This window comes from Leptonotus elevatus, chromosome 12, assembly GCF_054856555.1.
Source record: "Leptonotus elevatus isolate MCC_2025b chromosome 12, RoL_Lele_1.0, whole genome shotgun sequence".
Classification (NCBI taxonomy): domain Eukaryota; kingdom Metazoa; phylum Chordata; class Actinopteri; order Syngnathiformes; family Syngnathidae; genus Leptonotus; species Leptonotus elevatus.
In genome coordinates, this window is record NC_141250.1 from 21974983 (window position 1) to 21996670 (window position 21688).

The window sequence follows — 21688 nt, forward strand, 5'->3', positions numbered from 1 at the left end:
GTATTTATTTTGTATTTATTTTTTACTGAACTGTTCACTGTCTGCCAAAGTGCCATTCATTGTGAAGAGAATTGAGTTGCTGCCTCCAAACAGCGCTCGTATCACAAATGCACACTCGCAAGTCAAAGCGAACAAATCAGGCTGCTATCTCAAACTCGTAAGTCGGGTCACTCGTAACTCAATACAACAATGTATGTGAATTGTGACTTGGTTCTTTCATTTCACACTTGAAGGGTGGCCAGCGTAACTCCAGAGACCGTCTATTTGTACACAAGCAATTCAAACGTCTGCTTTTCAACTTGGAAACGTTCCACTTTGGAGACAAATACCGATATATGTCATGTTTCTCCATCCAGCTGGAGGGGGGGGGAAAAATGCTTTTGGGCGGCCCAGTCCGCGAATAAAGTGCCTTTTACGATCTGAAGCCAGCAGACAGTCTGGGGGGGCAGGGGGGGGGGGGGGGGGGGAGCTTGCTTTGATGGGAGTGAAATAATCGTAGGCAACTAATCAATACAACACATCCTGCTAAGACCATCTCCTCAGAGACATGTCTCACACACACACAAACACGCACCTGGACCGCCGTGTACACACGTTCACACACGTTCACACACACCATTAACTTCCATGTAGTGTTTTGTTTCTCCCTGGTGTGTGTAAGTGTGTGTGTGTGTGTGTGTGTGTGTGCGAACCGAACAAAAAAAAAAAAAAAAACAGCCTCACCCCACAAGACCGAGGTGTGTGTTGCACACATTTCTACTGTGAGCGTGCGTGTTTGTGTGTGCAAGAAGCATTAGGATGTGTTGACGCAATGCAGTCTGGTGCTATAGTGCCTGTTGTAGGGAAAGTGAGAGTGGGCATTAAAAATGTATGTAGGCCAGACATCAGCCGCTGACCAACCGCCGCCTCTCGGAAAGAAGACGGACGGACGGACGCACGGACGCACGGACGGACGGACGCACGGACGCACGGACGGACGGGCGGGCACTCTGAGCGAGAGCTCGGAGGCGTCGTGTTTCGCACTCGCTCGCTCTTGGAGATTTGGACGATAAACGCACCGGAATCCCAAATCCTGTCTTGGGGCTAATTTGAGACGGAATTACAGTCAACCTCAATTCATTATATATTCTTGACACCATGGCAACCACTTTATCTCCCGTGCTTCAGATTTGACTACTTCTGCTTCCACGCTAGTACAACATCATTAGATTTTGATACTCAGTTTAAGGATTTGGACTTGTTTTCTTTTCTTTTTTTTATAACCGCACATGATGCTTTGACCGGAATCATCTGTTCATCCATCATCACTTTGTTGAAGATGTTTAAAAGAGACATATTATTAATTTTTTGGGGTATATTTTTAAAATGACGTTGAGGCTGTACGCCTGTGCACGTAAGCTAACTGGAAACAGTGGTGTTTTCTGCAGAGGTGGTCTTTGGGGGTGGGGTGGGGGTATTTGCTTATTATCTGTGTGGCGCGTAAGAAAACCGCAACAATTCTGGTTTTCTTGACTTGCACTGATCCATCATCGCAAGGCGATCCTGCCATCCTTTGCCGCACGGCATTTCAATCAACATCAACATGAGCTGTATCATCAAGGCCGATTGTGAAGGTGCCTGCCTGGGGATATTTGTCTGTGTGTGTGTCCGCGTGTGTGTGTGTGTGTGTGTTGCGCTTGTAAGACAGCCGAATGTTGGCGCTTTAGCGAGAGCCGGGAGAAAATGAAAAGGCTGTGAGAATAATGACAGATTTATAATTACAGTGTCTGGCATCTGCCTGGGGGAGGTTATCTGCAAAGTTAGTCCTAATAAAAGCTGACACACAACGGCGGACCACACCGCATGCACTCGTGTACACGGTCAATGTGTGTTTGTTGTACACACTTCATCATGGAGGTGTTGTTGATAAGCTTCCTGGTAGCTTGTCAAATTGACAAATTTTCTTGTCACTTTTGTCCTGATTGAGGTCAGAGGTGAGCTGGAGCAAATTCCAGGTGGCTTTTTGCCAAACTTGCCGGGTACACCCCTGGACTGGAGTTCAAATGCAGCATTTACACTTTTGGACAATTTAGTCCTCAATGAAGCTGAGACGCATGTTTTTGGAATGCAGGAAAAATATGCAAATTCCACAGTGGAGCTGAGATTCAAAGCCGGAACCTCTGAACTGTGAGACAGATGAGCTATTCACTAGCTCACTGTGCTACTCCACATGAACGCAAGTAAAAAATAAATAATAATAATAATAATAATAATAACAAAACAGTCGATTTTTCAGTGTGAAACTTAAATGAGTGGCATTAACTTGGGTTTTTTTTCAAAGCTGGGTCATAACGTGCTACAGTTACTTTTTACTCAAGTATTTGTTTGAGATCACTGCACTTTTTTTTTTTTTTTACATAGAAACAATACTTTTACTCAATTACATTGAACTACATTCTGCTACCAATGGAACTGCTACTGACGTTTGGCTCCGTTTGACCAACCAAATGAAGCCAAGCAGTCACATGACTGCACACCAAGTGCTTAATTTCCATGCAAGTGGGTCAAAACATCAGAGAAAAGAACAGTTATGTAACATGCCTCGTCCAGCCTATTGTGCTGTTTCATGAGTGGAAACAACAACAAAAGTTAATTGTAGACTATTTCTTGAGGCAGAATTACACTTAAATTATTATTTTTTATATATATACAAATGAAATCTATGATGCACTTTCCCATTTTATATTCTTGTGTAGTTGACGTGCAAGCGTTGATTTGAAAAATGAATAAGAAGTGACTCAAGTACAGATCAAATCAAATCAACGCATTTTTACTTTGACATGTATGATTCTAAAGTAGCAGTACTCTTACTTGAATATATTTGATGTATGCATTAAGCATTATTTGAAATGTTTCGTAAACGATGATGATGTGAAGAATGTTTTTTAGGATTATTTTCAGCTCTGACATTTTTTTAAATAATGAGAAGAACCTCAGGTCAAATTGAGCCAGGACCATTATTATTATTATTATTATTGTTATTATTACATGAGAGGATTAAGACCTGCAAAAAATTCTACATTATCAATGTTGTCACCGGGTGAAAACCTTGAAGCAATTGTCTCCCATTTGGTGAGGAAGCAAAATTGTATGCAGAGAAGACGAGCACGGATGCGGCAAGTGCCCGAGGCTGAGAAGAAGCCGTTTGAGTTCTTTATTCAAATGTGTAGGAAAGCAAACATTTAGCTGCATAAAGTGCACGTTAATATGCAATTGCCTATAAGGACTAAATGAATAAATGACAAATTGAATTAGTCTGTCTCATGGGAATTTTAGTACAACATAGAATGTTAAAGCCTGATAATTAAAACATTGTAGGATGTTCTTTAACAGAAAAAAAGGTCATTATTACAAACATGTCTTTTTTTTATTTAATAAACGCTCCTTTTTTGTTACGAGTCAAATTAATCAATTAAAAAAAAATTAAATAACTTCATGGGGAATAGTTAACTCGTTCACTCGCAGTCCTTTTCACTGAAGCAACCCCCTCCGCTCCCGGCTGTTTTACTGGATTTGGACTGATTTTGCAAGACCCACAGAATATTGTGTTCTATTGCTATAAAAACATGGAACCTACCAAAAGAAAGATTAGAGTATTTTCTTTCATCAGGAAGAAAAAGTACATTTGTATCCAAATTTCCGTTTTGCAGCAATTAACATTAGAATATAGTTTTATCATTATTCACAAATCTGTTTAAAACAGTGGGGAAAAGAGCTTTTTTGCAACATGCCCCTGTTTGATCTCTTATACTCTCTTCAGTTATGAGGCTGCATCAAAGCCTTCCGTATGCTCTAGCATAAAAGAAACGTACAAAACATATAAATACGTCTTTGGGGGTAAGGTCATATTTAAAATAGAACATATTTATACGTTTTTGGGAGCAAATGAGTTAGAATTGTACAGAGTATGGAACTTTTTTTGCTTGTCAACATATACAAGAAAGATGGCTGACATGTACATGTCAGTGTTCTTTTGGGGTTATTTGGACCCTATGCTCCTTTTAGCTGCATAAAACAAATATATTGAGATATTAAGTTTTTAGGCAGTCAGAAAAGTAAATTAAATTATTGGATCAAAAGTGACAGGATAATGTTGCGTTAATGAGTGTTAAACATTTACTTTTTTTTTCTAGATATATGTGCTTAAAAGTCATTTTCTGATAACTCATCTGTACTTTGTAGCGATGACTTTTTCAAAACAGGCTTGATTTATTTATTTTTACTTTTTAGCGTACGCAAGTATCTGTAGCGCTACTTAGTCCTTTTGAACGTCACCATCAGCAGTTGGATCGTTGCCGCAGGTGGACAATTGACGGCGACGGCGCCGCCGCTGGAAAGGCAGCCGCCCACTGCGGCGTGTGCATTATACTCGTTGAGCTCCATCAAGATAGTGTCAGGCGTGGAAGGACGTAAGGAGATGGTAAACACACTCTTTGGGATAATGGCATGCTAATGCTACGATGTTATCAGCAGCCAAGTTAGTACTTTTTTATTTGATTCAGGGTTGTTTTCAAGACGCAGCCAAATGTGCCGTTTTCTTATCTCTTTGTTTCTATTGTGACGCTCTTTTATCGGAGCAGCCTTCTGCGCAGCCGGTCTATTTTGTGTGTGCAAAGTTTCATCTATTTGGCTATTGTGTCAAACTGAATTTGAATTTCAACGGGATGACAATGCACGGCCCCGATATCCTCACCATGTAAAAGATTGAATGTGTCTTTTCCATCCAGCGCATTTTTTTTTTCTTTCTAACCACCATTAACCCTTCAGTCATTTTGAGTCCGCATCTTGTGGATGCTGTCCATACGTCGTTGTGTCACAAGCAGCAGTTGCGTAACTGACCTGTTATGTTGCAGGTGCGTGTGCAACATCGACTGTTCCCACATCAGCTTCAATCCGGTGTGTGCCTCGGATGGCCGTTCCTATGACAACCCCTGCCAGGTGAAGGAGGCCTCCTGTCAGAAGCAGGAACGCATCGAGGTCAAGCACTTGGGACACTGCCAAGGTCAGACTCAATATATTGCAGCCACATTCCAAAATGTCACCAATTATTTCAGTCTTCTGTGCTCATCATTTTTGGGGGGATTTCGGTCTGCTACTTGTCGGGGGTTTGAATTGAAAATGAATCATTCCATCAAACATTTCTCGTTAAATCCCAATTACAAGCAGTATATCGTCGCTGTGGGCCGGAATCTTCACATCGCCTTAATGACTGGCCCTATTGAATATTTTTAGAATCTATCAATTATTCAATCGATTAATTGGATTCATTTTAATTTAGCATTAAGCATTTTTTTCCTGATTACTGTTTAGTAACCAGTGAAATGTGTTTATTTCGTACTTCATAAAAAGGGGAATTGATGTTGTACTATGTTACCGGTTCAGTCATTGTTTTCCAAAGTAAAAACAGATGTTTGAAAATGTCTTATTTTGATTCAACACAGAAGATAATCAGTCTTCTTTCATCAAGGACTACAGAAATCAGTGAACTGTTGATATGCTAAAATCTGAGGATTTGGACCCTTTTAAATAGCAAAATGGCTCCAAACGATCGCTCAATTATTGAAAGCCATTCATTTTGACAGCTTTACTTTAAAGAAATCAAAAGTGCGGCATCGTTCAAGAGCAATCATTCGCCAACATCAAGACAACATCACCACAAAATCGTCTTCAATCGCTAATTTCATTAGATACAGAAAATATTTAATTACACTGTATTTAGTTAGAGTCAAATCAGTCTGCCAGTGGGGGCATGTGTGACCCTCGTGCACGTGTTTGTTTGTTTGTTTTGCCACACAAGAATAAAGTGTAATTGCACATCCACTACAGTAGGTGGCAGTGGCGCTCTCATTGTCAGGGAGAGAGCAAGTATTCGCTCCTCTGCACAGGTGTGCTTACAACAATTTCACCAGACAAATGATACTATTTATAGTTGCGTCAGAGAGTTGGGGAGGAGGACTATTTTCTTCTTCATGGAGTGGCGATAACAAAAAATAATTGAGAAGCACTGGGTTAGACAGACGCAGATGTCTGCACAGGCCATCAAAGTCTGCGCTCGTGAAAAGGCCCAGACAAGAAAAGACTTTCATCATCACTTTCCTTAAAGCTTTAAGAGCCATGAGTGATGAATAAAAAAAAAAAAAAGATTAAAGAGGGTAATGGGCAGAAATTAATCTACACGTAAGCTTACCTTTGAGGCTGAAACAGGTTTTAACAAAAGCCGCCTACTCCAATGTATCTAACGTAACAATTTGTCTAAAGGGAGTTGAGAGATTTGATCTTGAGCTATTTTCAACACTTACAAATACAAATTGTATTTTTGGGTGCTAAAACGGTCATTTAAGTTGATAAATTATTGACATTAATCACAACGTTTGTTAGTTAGCGCAACACAGCTAGCAAGTTGTAGATGTGAAATGTGGGAAAGTCAGCAAAACTGAAAATATCTAGTTTGAAGTTTGTCACCTTGAAATTTTGAGTTCCCCCTATTATTTTTTTTTACATTATGGTTAATAATTTCATAAAAACAACACATGAAAAGTGTCCCCTTACTTGAGCTATTTACTTATATTTAATTACTTTCATTTTAGTTTTTTTTTTTTGTTTTGAGTTTAGTTTTTTACATTTAGGTAGTTATCAGGGTTGTTCTGTTAGTTTTTATAAGTTTTAGTTATTTAAACGATGCTTAGTTTTAGTATGGTTTTAGTTAGTTTCAGTATGTTTTTTAATAAGTGTACCATAAAAGTAATGCATTTCTTACCTAACGTGGGATTTCTGACAAGTTCAATGAAAAAGCAGGCGAGTCGAGCCATTGGAGCCAAAAGTCAAGCAGGCAAAATTACCGTCATCTGAAGATGCTTTTCTATTGGCTGCTGCTAGATGACATCACTTCTGTGTGACACACTTTCAAACGTATTCATACCGGTTAATATCGAAATAAATAATTTACTTAAATTAATAACGGTACCAAAGACTAAAACGAAGGACATTTTTGTTTTTTAAAAAGCGTTTTCGTATTTATTTTATTTCGTTATTGAAATCGTTGTTTTAATGTTTGTTTTTTCGTTAGTTTTCGATAACTAGTAAAACAACCTTGGTTTTCAAGTGTTACTCCCTTTTGTCTTTAATAGAACTTTCTTTGCCCACCAATTGTACTTGATTAAATATTTATCCAGCGTTGCAGCTGATGTGGAGCGCTTACATAAGAGAGGCAAAAGAAGAGTCTATATATTTGTCTGATTGCTCTAGCGATTTTTTTTCTTTCCAACAAAGCGACTTTAACTCCAGCTAAGACATTACCCGGTGTGTCCACGTATTGCACAATATGCGCCGCTTATCAGAAGCCAAATCTAACCGAAGCTCACCCATTTATGAGATGCTCTTAAATTCCTGCCCGCTTTTTATACCTCGACAAAGTGTCCATTGTGATCATTACCGGGAAGTTAAGATTCCTTGAACTCCTCAAGTGGAACAGCGACTCAATAACAAGCACCATCTGTTGGCGACACGCATTTGTGAGACGGATACGACGCGTGAATTCTCATTGAAAGTTGCCCTTCAAAATACATCTTTTTCCCTCACAAGCCTATTACAAAAGATGCGGAGAAACAAGAATAGTATACCCCAGAGCCTCCTGCGGGTTCGGCTGCCAACTTGAAAAACATGTCGGCATCACAGAAAGGAGTGGATCCCGTCAAGCGGCAACTGCTGTGCGGGAAGATTTCATCAAATAGTCAGCGTGACCGAGCCCAATCTGCCGATGGACTCGGAGATTGTAAAAACAACGTTCAGCCATCATTTTGTCTTCTTCATTCGGCCCCGCCCCACATGACTTTTGCCAAGTGAAGCAAAGTACAACCTGGACTGGTCACCAGCAAATTGCAGGGCCTTGAAAGCAGTGTTGTCCAAACTATGGCCCGGGGACATTTAGAGCATGTATAAAAAAATCACTTTTGACATGCCTGCAACCTTATTTGAAGCGGCTGTGACACACCCGACAACTGATCAATTTGACTTGTACATCTTTTATAGGTATGAAAACAAAACAGTTTCAAGCTAATTGTAACCGCATTTCTCTTTTTCGTTAAATGAATAAATTACGATATTTCTGTTTCAGAAGCAAAAATGTTTTCCACCACTTTCTGCAGACTGTATCAAGTTCTGATTTGTGAACATATCACATTAATGATAAACTAAGTAGAGTAAGATCTTCAATCCATGCCTGCCCGGACCTCTCCACTTTCATAAAATAACTCAAAATCTATCTGTTCAAAGTCGTTTTTAATGCCTAATGTTTAATATTATGAAGGTTTAGTTTTTTATTATTGTAATAATTCTATGTTTTGTATGTATGTTTTTTTTAAAGCTTTTTGTACAGATTTTATTAACGTCCTCGATCTTTTTTGGACTTTCTGTGAAGTGTCTAAGTACCTTGAAAATCGCTATACAAAATAAACGTATTATTATTATTATTATTATTATTATTATTATTATTAAGTAAACACTGCTTAAAGAAATTGTCATCTTAATACCGATTACACTTGCTTTGATTCTGAATGTGGACATCTGCTCAGGGCGGGGGCATATCTACAGTTTTCTAGTGGGAGACAGGTGTGTCATAAATCATAAATAATCCCAATGTATTATTATTATTATTTATAATTTAAAAAAAGAGAAAAAAAAGAAAAAAAGAAGCCCAAATAGTTTGCCTTATCTTCAACAGGTGTTAAAATAACTAAAAAAAAATTAAAAAATTAAATAATAATAATTATTATAGATTAAGATTTGATTGAGTGTTTTTTAATAAATAACAATATGATAAACAATAATGTCAAAGTGACCATCCTTCGATTTCTCTGTATGCAGCTGTCCAAGGGAAAAGTTTGGACAGCGCTGATTTCGAGGAAACACGTTTAGAGGAAACAAGGAACGGAGCTAACGAGAGCAGGTGGAAACAATATTTGTTGCTGGCTTTCAAGGACCAAAAAAGTTCTTCTTTAATTAACCAACCAAACAATCGCTCATCTAAACTCTTTTCTGCCAAATACCGGCATCGGTCGAGTCCTGATGGAAATGATCTTAAATCCATAAAAGAGTATGTTGCATGTATTTGGTAGGTTCGAATGATCATTTCTATCTATAGCGTAGCCTCGATTGGTGAAGTGAAGAAAAGCAGCTAAAGACTCCTGCCTCGCCCGCCTCGCCTGCCTCGCCCGCCTCGCCCGCCTCGCCCGCCTCGCCCGCCTCGCCCGCCTCGCAGCTACTGCACCTTCCATCCGCATTGACAACACGTTTGCTCTAATCACATTACGGGAACGTTTGCAAAGATAATCTGCCGCCCCCAACATACAGTTAGCCGGCGTATAGTCACAGCATTACGGAATGTTAATTACCTTTTAGTCTAATGTCTTCCATTTGGATTCAGTGTTTGTTTGTTAATGTTCCAGGCACATAGAGATATTTTATTAATCAGCCTGCTTAAAACCCATAAAGTGACTCGTTTATTTTTTTCCCCCCTGCTAATCCATGTGGCTGAAGATAAAGATGCGATGGTCTTGTTTTGTTAATTTTTCCGCCGCGTTGGAATTTGTCTGCATTCCGGCTCACTTACTTACGCGACGGTTGAAATTGGCGCAAGGTGCCGTCATGTGTGCAGAAAGCGCATCAGCCGCTGTCACAATTCAGCAAAGGTGCTCAAATCACAACGTTGCCTTTTCATGTGCGAACGGACGTGCCGCCTCCGCGGGGCACTTAGGGACAATTGATTGCAGATTCCAGACGAGAGCTTTAAGAAGTAATTGGGGACAACGCAATCAGTCCTAACTTGCTTTGGGACCAGAAGAGACGGCGGACTTGCCACATACACAACCCGCTTTGGGACAGAATAACCAGATTGATGGCGGTGTACTTTATGCAATTTGTTTCAATCTGGGGAAGTGGCAAGAGAAACAAATGACACAGCCTCACTCGGGACAGCCAGAAATTCGAATCGGGCACAACTTGGAATTAAAGCTGCAAATGGCGCCCGAATTTTCATTGCGATTCCTCAAAATGATCATACAACTCGACTTTGTTTTGTGTTGCAGGCGTTTTAGCCCATTTTAAACAAGTCGTCAAACAAAGTCGTGAATTTGTTTCTCAACCCCTGAGCGACTTATTTTTTTCATTTCTTTATTTGATCCCACTCTGAATAGAGACAAATGTACACGACAGAATTTACTGTGTAGCGTTACAGCCTTTATGTGCTGAAGTTTTTCCATGTTCATACTGTGCCCCCTCCCCCTATAGAGGAGCAGAGATTGAGCTTTGGTTTACTTCCTCTCCTTTCCTTATTTTTTTTTTTCATCTAAGAAACTTGGGGCGCTGAATGACGACCTGCCAGTCTTCCCGTTCTGTCTTCCCCTGTTGGTCATTGTTGTTTTCATGTTTCTTGTATTGGTTGTGACTGGGGGAATTGCCCTTCTAAAGATCAATAAAGCAATGCAGCGCACGCAGGGGATCCAAACACCAAAACGGGCCGACATCTTGACCAAGCAATCTTAGTCATCTTAAACGCATGTCATAGAAAGACACAATTTGAGTCTGATATTACGAGCGTAAATAAATAATCCCAAACTCGAATCAGCCAACACATTTCTTGCTTTCTTTTTTTCAGTGTGTGACAGTGGCAATACAAACTGCTGGCCTTTGAAAAGAAAATGACGGCAATATAGTGATAATGAGTGGGAAGGGGCTTCTTTTGCTATTGTGAAGGGCAATTTTCCAAACAGCACCAATAAAGGGAACAAAAAAATAACAATTCTCTCTTATCTTCTGTACCTCCAGACTGCTCTCTTTTCCAGCCTTTGTACAGTATAATCGAAAGAGAAAAAAAAAGATGGTGGCCACTTTTCGAATCGAATACAATGTGCGCATTTATATGCATTAAGTGGCAGCTGCATTTGGCTCCTGCGCCCTTTTGTAGAGCTGAAATCACATTTAATTTTCTTGACTTGCCACTGTGGATTTGTTCAAATGCGGATCTACTAATGGCCAGGTGCAAGGTTTTGGCCTCAGATCAATGTCTCTCTGGCCTTTTTCCAGATGGGAACAAAGGCGCAGATGGACATTTCACACCCACCGACATCACAGGTAAGTGCAGATGTTACATGCCACAATATCATGTGCAAAACACGTGTTATTACACATGTTAACAATGTGTTTTACCTGTGTTACATGCATTAACATTACACTTTTGTTACATAAGTTACATATGTATGAAGCATGACATTCATAACACGTGTTACATGTGTGTTACATGTGTGCTACATGTGTGTTACATGTATGTTACATGTGTGTTACATGTGTGCTACATGTGTGCTACATGTGTGCTGCATGTATGTTACATGTGTGTTACATGTGTGTTACATGTGTGTTACATGCATTCCACGTTACATGTATTTTGCATTACATGTGTCATATGCATTACATTTGTTAAACATGCATTACACATGTGCTACACCTGTGTTGAATGTGTTACATATGTATAAAACACGTAACAAGCATTACACAAATGTTACATATCCATTACATGTGCATGAAGAGACTTAACAGTTTTTAAAAAGGCCTCACATACGTGATCAACATGTTACACATGCATTACACATGTTACACTTGTAATGCATGCGTTACATGTGTTACACCCACAGCATGCGTTACATGTATTGCATGTGTTAAACACGCATTGCACATGCTACACCTGTGTTACATGTTACCTATGTCTTACACACATAGCGTATGCATCGTACAAACATTACATATTCATTGCACATGCATGGCAAGCATAAACAGGTGTTCCAGTGCATGTTTGTTAAAGAGATGGCCATCATGTAAAGACAGGCATTCCAGGTGCTACGAGTGCAATGCATGTGTTGAATGGATGAGCGGATGAATGGATGGTGTTATGAACAAATTTCTGTGTTTCATGCCCCGCTTTGCATATTCTCTTGTCAGGAAACGGGCAGGCAGATGGCCTGTACACCCCCTGTCCAGATCTGTACAAGAACTATTGCGTACATGGAGAGTGTCAGTTCCCCAGCATACCTGCCCAGCCCTCATGCAGGTATACACACACACACACACACACACACACACACACACACACACACACACACCCACACACACACAAACTAACAACATGTTGTGGCTATGTAGAAGGTCCGTGTCACAACAGTATTGCGTGCTCGGCCGCTTGTGCGATAGTCAATTTTAGGACGCATATGGGAATTGCAAGATAAGAGATTTGATTCATCCTAAAGAGAAAAGAAAAACAAAACTGTTGTGCTCATGTAAATAGACAATGAAAAGAGTTGAGAGTGAACGTAATGACACTCTGCATTATGTAATGACATTACACAGAATGGCTAATGTTGTCTTGGAGGGACAATAATGTGGTGTCGTCCCGTCTTCAACAAGCAATTATTGGCAGCCGCGTTGTTGATGCCGCTGACGTCGGCGTCGCCGCCGACGCAAAAAGAATTTGCAATCCACGCGTTCAAAAGTCTTGGGTCAGTAGCCAAGCACGTTGTCACGCCTTTGCTTGTTTGTCTCAGCCGTTGCCCAAAATAAAAACACGGAACAACCGGATTTGGAATTGTAAGAAGACTTCCTCGGGTGCCTTCTTTTCTTTCTTGGGGAAATCCATTTGTGGAGCAAAAGAGCGTACGCACATAATGCGCCGGCGAATCACGCTGGCGCCGGCGGACACACTTTAACTTGGATGATTCAGCTTGGATGCTGGATGTTGGGCTATTTTTGCGCTTGGCTTTTGTTTTCTCTTGCAAGCAAGTTTGACTTACCTGCGAGGTTTTGTTTCCCGCCCGAGGAGAATGCGATGCCACTCCTTTCCCACATCCACTTTCTCTTGGGCTGCAAAGGGAGATGAGAAAAAGACAAAATATCCTCAAGGGAGACAGATTATGGATTTTTTTTTTCACCATTTTTTTACTAAGAAGTTTAACTGCCCCATTTCTTGTTCTGCTGAAATGAGCATGTTTTGAGGGGGCGGTCGGTCCGGCGAGCTGGGGTGTCGACCAAGACAAGCGTTTTTCAGTCAATGTTGGCTTTGACATGTGAGCAAAAATTTGAGATACGAGCACTGTATGGTGGCAGTTTGGCATTGTGAATAAACATTCAGAAGAGGCTTTCAAGATGTTTATTGCCACGCCTAATTGAATTTACTGACAAACACAAAACAAAGAGAATTACACTTTGTGTTTATTAAAGCTTAGCTTATTGCTAACACATATTTGTAAGTGCAATAAATGAGCTAATGAATCACATCGTTCTACAACACTCAAAGGCATCAATTTGTTATTCCTTGAGAAAAAAATGGCATATATTACTGCAGATTACGAGTCACCCACAGCAGCTATTGAGTGAATCTCTTCTTCGCTTGCCTGTGTGACTTTATTGTATTATACTGCCACCCAGTGGCCAAGTCATGTATACCACAAGAATCCAAAATGAATGACATGACTCACAAATTGTGTAGTTATTTACATTTTATGCAATGATGTAATTGATTGTTCTTATAAAGTGCAATAAAACAAGAGTATTATTTTCCTTCTAAACTCATTTGTTTGTTTGTTTTTTGCTAGAGCATAAAGAATGCTTTAATGCAGCCTCTGAACTGAAGAGGTCGATTAAAGCAATGGTAGTTATTACAAAAAACAAAAACAAAAAAACGTCCGGCAGGTGGCAGCAGAGTATAAGAGATCAACCAGGGCCATGTTGCAACAAGCTCTTTTTTCCAGTGTTTTCAACAGGTTTGTGAATAATGATATAACTTAGCTATATTCTAATTCTAATTGCTGCAAAACGGAAACAGATACAAATATATTTTATTTTTATAATATTTTTTTCCTGATGAAAGAAAAGACTAATCTTTCTTTTGGTAAATCCATTTTTTATACTGATATAACACATTGCTTTAGTGAAAATGGCTGCGAGTAAATAATTGAAGCAATTTTTTGGAAAGAACAGATAAATGACATTTCCACTCATTTCATTGGGGAACAATGATTTGAAATACGAGTGGGGGTCACATCCAACTCATTTCTCAAGCTAGCGCTAATCTGTGCATACAAAATTCACTGCAGCTCTGCTTACCTTTTGGCTTTGTTATGAGTGTTTCCTGCAGTGTCGTCGGACCGTAGCTTGAAAGTGGCGGCTCTTTGCCCAGGCTAGCTGGCAAGTCATGGGCGGAGAAAGTCTTTGTAGGGGGTGGGATTATGAAAATATGACAAATTGTGGCATCACATTTCAATAAAATTATTTGTCCATACACATTTTCAGAAATGAGAATGAGAATCATTCGATACAAGCAGGTAATAAGTACAATTCTCATATGATGTCCCTTTCAGTTACATTTGGTAAAATGACCTTTATTAAAATGTCATCTTTTGAGTGCAGTTTGTAGTGTTTGGTCCTCATTAGTGCATAAAGACAAAATCCATTTTTGGCACCAACAGTGACGCAGGCACTAATGAGCCTGTGTGCACATTATTCTCTCTCTGGCCTCCACAAAATTCACTTGAATGCAGACAGCAGAGACGTCGCGTTTGCATAAAAGCACAATGAGGAACGAATGCGCTAGCGCAACAAGGAGCACACAGAGGGAATGTGTAATTGTACGGCTAAGACTTCCATCATTTACAGCCTGATAGCGCAGCCGCCAGAGGGTCTGGGTATCTCTCTCAACTGCTATCTCTCTCCCTTTTTTTCTTCCTTGCTGGTCTCGATTGGCTTTTTGGCGTTGTTGTTGTTGTTGGCAGAGCTGGATGTTCAAAGATCTTTGCTGCCCCCTACTGGCCGCCTGAATAACAGCCTGTATCCTAATGTGAAGACCTCCCCCAAAAGACGGCGAGGTTGAATTGCCGGCCTGACTCTGAGATGCAGGCTGAACTGTGACTGCGTGCATTTTGTAGCAAACGAGGATCGGCCGCTGTTTGCTGGTAACAATCTCCCCCGAGACAGCGAGAAGGCGGCTCGGAGCAAGACGAGATTGCCAGGCAGAGCGAGGCAGACAGGCAGAACGATAAAAGGTGGACCATTAAGCTCCTCTCTGAGGATAGAGATCATCCAGACTCGCCTCTCTTGTCTGTCGGGCTGTCAGTCTGTCTTGCCATATCTGATGCTATCTGAGGACCGAGAACTGAGACACAAGATGGTCGCCTTTCTTCATATTTTCTAGAGTAGCCGTTGTTGGGTCGGTAACATGTCACGTATTAGTTGAGGAGCTCTTTACAAATACGAGCTGACAAGGATCAGAAATCATGTCCGTTGTCAAACTTCAGTCCAAGTCAGTCTTTGTCTTCATCCCTAATTCATCAACATAATCCAAATTCCTACCTCATTTGGAACACACGTAGTCCCAATCTTGAATTAACATCACAATTACAGTAAATCATTGAATGAGAAACACTTCCAGGCCTCAAATATCCAGATGAAAAACAGTAACAAAGAACAGTGCAAATGATTTCATGTGTTCATTGTGCGAGGAAGAAGCTGCCGAGACATGATGAGAAAGTGATTTACTTGACATTTCTCAATCATAACCAAGCGTGGGACTGCCATTTTTTTTTGGAAACGTATTTGCAAATACTACATTTGAACTTAGCATTTCTTCCCATAAGTCTTGTGCATACCCAGTGGCGTGATGTAGACCAGATTTACAACAAAAACACAAAAAACGAGCAAACGATTTCACGGATCCAATAGATGGTACAAAATGCTTGTCATTGGGCAATGATCTAATGATCGAATCCTGTAATGTATGAATTGTGCTGGCCTCAACATCGTTTACATCTGCATCACAACGCATCGAACCGTTAATGCTATTCCCGACCGTAGTGACCTTCAGCCTACGTTTTGTTCTACAGTTCAATGGCGGCTGTCGCTCTCGCTCAAACAGTTGACCGGCACGATTATGCGCGCTCATTCCTTGTCTTACATTGATTATATTCCTCATAATAAGAAATTAGAATGAGCAGAGCGACCAAACCAGCGGAACAATATGAATGGGTTTTTTTCTGCTTCTTTGTGATGTGTTTGCTCGTCCAAAAAAAGGCCAGCTCAAAACTATTCAAATAAATGAGACATATTTCACATTTTAAAATGATCATTTGCATGTTTTAACATTGATAAGGTTCAGCTTTTAACATGATAAATGTCACATTATAATGTGGTCATTGACCACATTTTAACGCGAAACTCATCACGTCAAAACATGAAATTGATCCCGTTGGAATGTGACGTTGCCGATGTTTGTTTTTTCTTTTCTTGCGAGGCACTGAACGACGGCCGTGTGTGTTTTCTCGCCCTTTGCGTGGTCAGTTGCCACTCAGGTTTCAGCGGACCCCAGTGCGACACCAAAGAGTACAACGTGCTCTACGTGGTGCCGGGCTCTGGCAAGCTGCACTACGTCCTCATCGCCTCCATCATCGGAGCCCTGCAGGTGGTCATCATCTGCGTGGTGGTGCTCTGCATTACAAGGTGCGCTCGCTCACACAAGACGCACACGCAGCCTTTTTAATGAGCAGAGGCGGGGGGGACCCCAGTCGCACGAGGGACTTTGCTGCTCCGAAAGGTCACCTTGATTGCGTTGCAAACACGGACGCGGCGCATCCACATCTGATCCCCAACATTCTGCTGCCGCCCGTCTATCTGTGTGCCTGACAATTTATTGCGCCTCATAACAAGTGCGCCAAATAAGATGAGCACTTGTAAAGTGTCAGGGTGAAAGCAGTAAAGAGGGGGAAATATATCACCCCAAAAAATAACAGTGAGTACAGCTCGAACATCATCATAACGAGCCTGCTTGCCCGCTGACTTTCAATGCACTGCAAAGGAGAGACACTTGTCCTTTTTAAAGTGCCCTCACTTGTTTAAGGGAACAAATTCAGACTCTAATTTAAAAAAATATTTTTTTATCTATAAATATTTTATATATATATATATATATATAAAAAATATTTTTTATCTATAAATATTTATATATAAAAAATATTTTTTTATCTATAAATATATTATATATATATATATTAGGGGTGTTAGAAAAAACGATTCAGCAATATATCGCGATATTACAGCGCGCAATTCTCGAATCGATTCAATATGCGGCCGAAACGATTTTTAAGCATACATTTTTTATGGGAATATTCAACAAAACGTCTTACTTAGGGTTAGGATTTACACATTAAGCGTAGAAGAATGTTATATTAATGGGACATTAAGCCTTAATATTTTTATTTCAGTGCTGTTCAAACATGAAACAGACAGCAACCTGAATTTTCAGATAAATAAATACATTTTCATACAAATCTTACAGTGTACATGTACAAGTTTACTGATTTGTATTTTCTAAATTTGAGTTTAAAAAAATCGCAATAATCAATTTATAGTTTCGTATCGGGATAAATCGGTATCGAATCGAATCGTGACCTATGAATCGTGATACGAAACGAATCGCCAGGTACTAGGCAATTCACACCCCTAATATTAAATATATATATATCCAACATCCAACCCTCATAACCTTTTTCTATTCTTTCCCCACACAGAAAGTGCCCTCGCTCCAACAGGATCAACCGGCAGAAGCAAAACAATGTCCACTTCAGTACCGAGAACACCATGCGCGCCTCCACTCGACTTATCTGAGCCCGTCGGACGCAATGGCCGTCCGCTCTACGGGAGGCCTGTCTTGTTAAATGTGCCCCACACTTTGTAGAGCAACCCCCCAAAAATGTAGGACCTGCTTCCCCCCTCGCGGCCGCTACGAACTTCCAGGAATGCCCACGGAGGACGAGGGGGTGCGAGCAAGGACCGAGCTGGCGCGCCAGTCGACGGCGAGACTCGCACACGGGGAATGTTGTCAGCGTCACTTTAAAAGTCTTGCCAGAGAGCATCATGAGAACTTGGGGAGGGGGAATGGCAAGTGGGGGGGGTTTGAGAATCCTGAATGTGAGTATGTACGTGTGAGTGTAAATTAGATGTGTGAGTTTTGGTAGATACGGGTTAGCCGGTGTCTGTCATTCGTAGGCGAGGGGGCAAAGCAAATTGGGGGTAGTGCAAAGCAGGGTAAGGGGGCTTTAATTGAGGTTTTTCTTTATTCCTGTTGGGGTGGGGGGGGGGTGGGGGGTGGCTATACACGTGATGCCTTGCACCTTGTGTTATAGGAGGCCCTTGAGAGGTCACGATGTTATTCTAGAGCTCTCTTCTTTGGTTGTGACAATGACTTCAGCTACTGTATCTTGGGTTCCGTTTCCATGAGTTATTACTACGTTGTCTTGATGGGGTCATTTTTTTTCTGTAAATGTAAATAAATAATTTATATCACAAAACGTAAAACTGTGGCTCTTTACTTTCATGTTGTCAGAAGTTACACATACACACATTTTGCACCTATGTCGGTATGATTTCATTTGCATCCACTTCCAAATCAGTAACTAGCTATAAAACGCCTCCTCAGAATTCCAATATAGCCACGCCCCCTTCCCATATACAATGCTTGCCGACTTCCATCGATGACGCTGGCAGGTTGATTAGGGGGGGAAAAAAAGGGTTACGCCCATAAAATGGGTAGCATTAAAGGCACATTGTGTAACAAGTAACCACTAGATGTCGCTATAGCATAGAATGCAGCCGAGTGCGTGCCTTTAGAAGCACGTACATTACAGCAGCTCGAGAGAGATCACACACACCGCAAGCCTACCACCAAGTCGTAGTTTGCGTTTGGGTCCGACACCCGATGCAAGCGCCACCCGGGCAAACTACATTGGCAAAGTTGTCCTTTGAGCATCTGTAGCAGGAAGATGGCGGCGAAACATGTCAGTCTCTTCTAAGGTGAAACTCCAGCCATGTAATATAATTAGTGATTACTAGACCTCCAATTATATTTTGAAAAATGTACGTTGATGTGATGGGACGTACTTTTTTGCATATTATAGTGTGTTTTTTTATTGAATGATTAGTTAACCACTAGATTGTGGTTAAAAAAAAATACACACCGTGGCTTTAAGATGTGTAACATTTAGTCATAAAATGCATTAAATCACTACTGAGTTTTTCAGGGGGGGGTGAGTTTTAGAACAAAAACAAAATAGAACACAAGAGTCAAATGCATGAATTCAAGCCACAGATGCAAAAAGAAGACAAGATTTGCTAGAATGCTGTTAATGAGGATAACATTTTTCTCAAAGGCAATGCATATTGAAAATAAATCAAGAACTTACTTGTTTTGTTTCAAAGGGCAAAACATAAAATAAAATCGTACTTATTGCAGGTCACTCCCAGTTGCATGGTTGTTATTGTACGACGTTGCCGTTGCGCGCAACTTGGCATTACAATGTGCAGGCATCGTTTTTTGTTTTGTTTGGTTGCCGACAACAAACATGCTCGAAGCTTGCCCCTGCTAGCTTAGCGTTGGCACGCAGTTTAAAGGCGCTTCTCGTATCAAGCGCTTGTCAATCTATTGTAAATGTTATCCCACGTCTCTTTAAGAAAATGTTCACGGCTGTTGAGGAAGACAGAGTACCATAAATTGTTTATTTTATATGATAACGGTAACAGTTGTCGTGGCCGAGTGGTTAAGGCGATGGACTAGAAATCCATTGGGGTCTCCCCGCGCAGGTTCGAATCCTGCCGACAACGTCTCTTTTATTTCAAGAAATTTATTTTTATATTATTATTTAAGTTGTCTTACAACACTGGATTTTTAAACTAGTGCTAGTTTAAAATAAACCCTTTTAACGCTAAACTAGAAAAGCGTGGCTCCAACCCGCTCGCTCCGGTGTGAGCCTGCTGCACTCTGCAGTTCGCGCCAAAGTAAACACAAATGGGCCAATCGGCGCGCGACTCAATCACACGTGAGCGCAAAGCTCAAATCAGCGCATGACTTCTTGCCCCGGTTGGGCCAATCACATCGCGAGCCGCTGTCCTATTTGACACCAATCACCCTGCACGTCACCGGAAGAAACTCGCGAAGGAAAAAGTCATTAAACAACAACTGTGGGCAACTTTTACAAGCAGTGAATTAAACATATTCTCCTGTTTTAACGGCCAAATGTGTTAGATATTGGCTGCATGTTGTTGTCGTGTATGTGTGGTCCTCATACGTTTCCCACATTTGATCTTAAATGCAAAGTGCCCGAGGCCAGGGAGGAATTTAGGAAGGAAAGCATCCAGGAATGCGTGTCGATCTACTCTCATCTGACCTTTCAGGAATGTGCGTGCGTGTTACTGATGGGCGCTGCTGCGACCTCTCAGTTCTCGCGCAGACACGTGACACATTCATGAACACTGTCCGCTGATGTTGTGGTTTATTTCATATACTTGTCTATTTACATTACTGGTCATCGTGTTTTAAAATGAGTAATAAGATGTTTTGTTTTAATAAGTAAACATACCGTGTCTTTTTTTCTTTTTTGCTCAGCGGGACATCAATCCAACAGTCATCCGGCATCTGCATAGCCGTGGAAGGAAATACCGTGTTTTCTTACGATGAAACCCAAGGACAGCAGATACAATGAAAACAGCAGAGGCCCTACAATTGAACCCTGTGGAACACCATAGTCTCATTAGCCAGGAAGATGTCATTTTAAAAAAAATCAACAGGGCTGAATTTGACTTCAACTGCATGTGCAACACCTTTTCCAGAAATGTTGAAATATGAAGATTCTTGGAAATAGGTCTATGTGTCTTATTTCATTTTATTTTTTGGTACTCCATACTTTTGACAATTATCGTGAAGAATGAATCACCAGTAGAGGCCACATACTGATTTTGCCATCAACAAAGTGTGAGCCATTCAGTAGCGGGAAAAGATTGGCCCCTTTTAGTTGTAGAATTGATGCTTTGGCACTTGCAGAGAGCGAGCGCGCGCGCGCATCGTGGCAAAGCAACAAATAACACAGCAATAAACAACACGGTGGATGGAGAAAGCTTTCCTCGTCGCAAAGTGCTCTATTAGCTTTTTATGATTGATACGAGGCGAGCTTGGCAAGGCCACCTTTAAGTGAACATTTGTCCCGAGTCCGACGCACGCTGTGTTGTGAAAGGAGGTCATTTGGAGATGGTCGCCGTCAGCTTTTGCTTCCGGTAGGCTTTTGTTGGCCATGTGTCCTCCCTGCACGCGGCGGAGAGGAGACATCCGGCTTGAGCCGGTTCAACAAATCAAACAAGGGCCGTGGTTAGCATGTCTGTCTAATGGGTTTCCAGCCAATTGTTTCCATTTTTTTTTAAAGCAAATTGACTGAAAATGCGCAAAACGGACATGCGACTTATGCCCGTTTCCACCTGTTCTTCTTTAACGACTATTGAGAGGGGACTCCGCCGCTGTTAGGTGGCGCTATAACACCATAGAGATGTGATCCACCAGTCATTTAAATAAGACCAGGAAGCAACTGCGCCGTGCGATGACGTCGCATGAGTTTGCTTTTGTAATTCTTGATAAAACCGTATCGTTTCTTTGTTGTTTTCCAATTAAAATAGCATTAATTAATATTCGCTTCTTTAATTAATTCCAAAAAGATTTCTGTTTCGTCGTCCCCACCAAACATACCTTACTTTTTCGTCCAACATTGCTTTACTACAAACGTACATGTGACGTAATATC

At 40.9% G+C, this 21688-nt stretch overlaps 1 protein-coding gene, 1 long non-coding RNA gene and 1 other non-coding gene across 3 annotated transcripts in view; 2 read left to right on the forward strand and 1 right to left on the reverse strand.

Moving 5' to 3' along the window:
* Window positions 1-18423, forward strand: part of LOC147165045 (tomoregulin-2-like) — a 95969-nt gene extending 77546 nt beyond the window's left edge. Inside the window, exons 6-11 of the mRNA XM_086091858.1 lie at window positions 4893-5041; window positions 11119-11166; window positions 12028-12136; window positions 16411-16569; window positions 17637-18114; window positions 18159-18423. Of these exons, the coding sequence (XP_085947984.1) occupies window positions 4893-5041; window positions 11119-11166; window positions 12028-12136; window positions 16411-16569; window positions 17637-17733 (562 nt within the window). The 3' untranslated portion in view covers window positions 17734-18114; window positions 18159-18423. The remainder of the gene's footprint in view (window positions 1-4892; window positions 5042-11118; window positions 11167-12027; window positions 12137-16410; window positions 16570-17636; window positions 18115-18158) is intronic.
* LOC147165046 (uncharacterized) lies at window positions 12570-21688 on the reverse strand. Its single transcript, XR_015096731.1, has 4 exons — window positions 21635-21688; window positions 20481-20630; window positions 14185-14287; window positions 12570-12942 (listed from the first exon to the last, which is right to left on the reverse strand). It is a non-coding gene; the product is annotated as an uncharacterized LOC147165046 (long non-coding RNA).
* On the forward strand, window positions 19644-19725 carry trnas-aga (transfer RNA serine (anticodon AGA)). Its single transcript has one exon. It is a non-coding gene; the product is annotated as a tRNA-Ser (tRNA).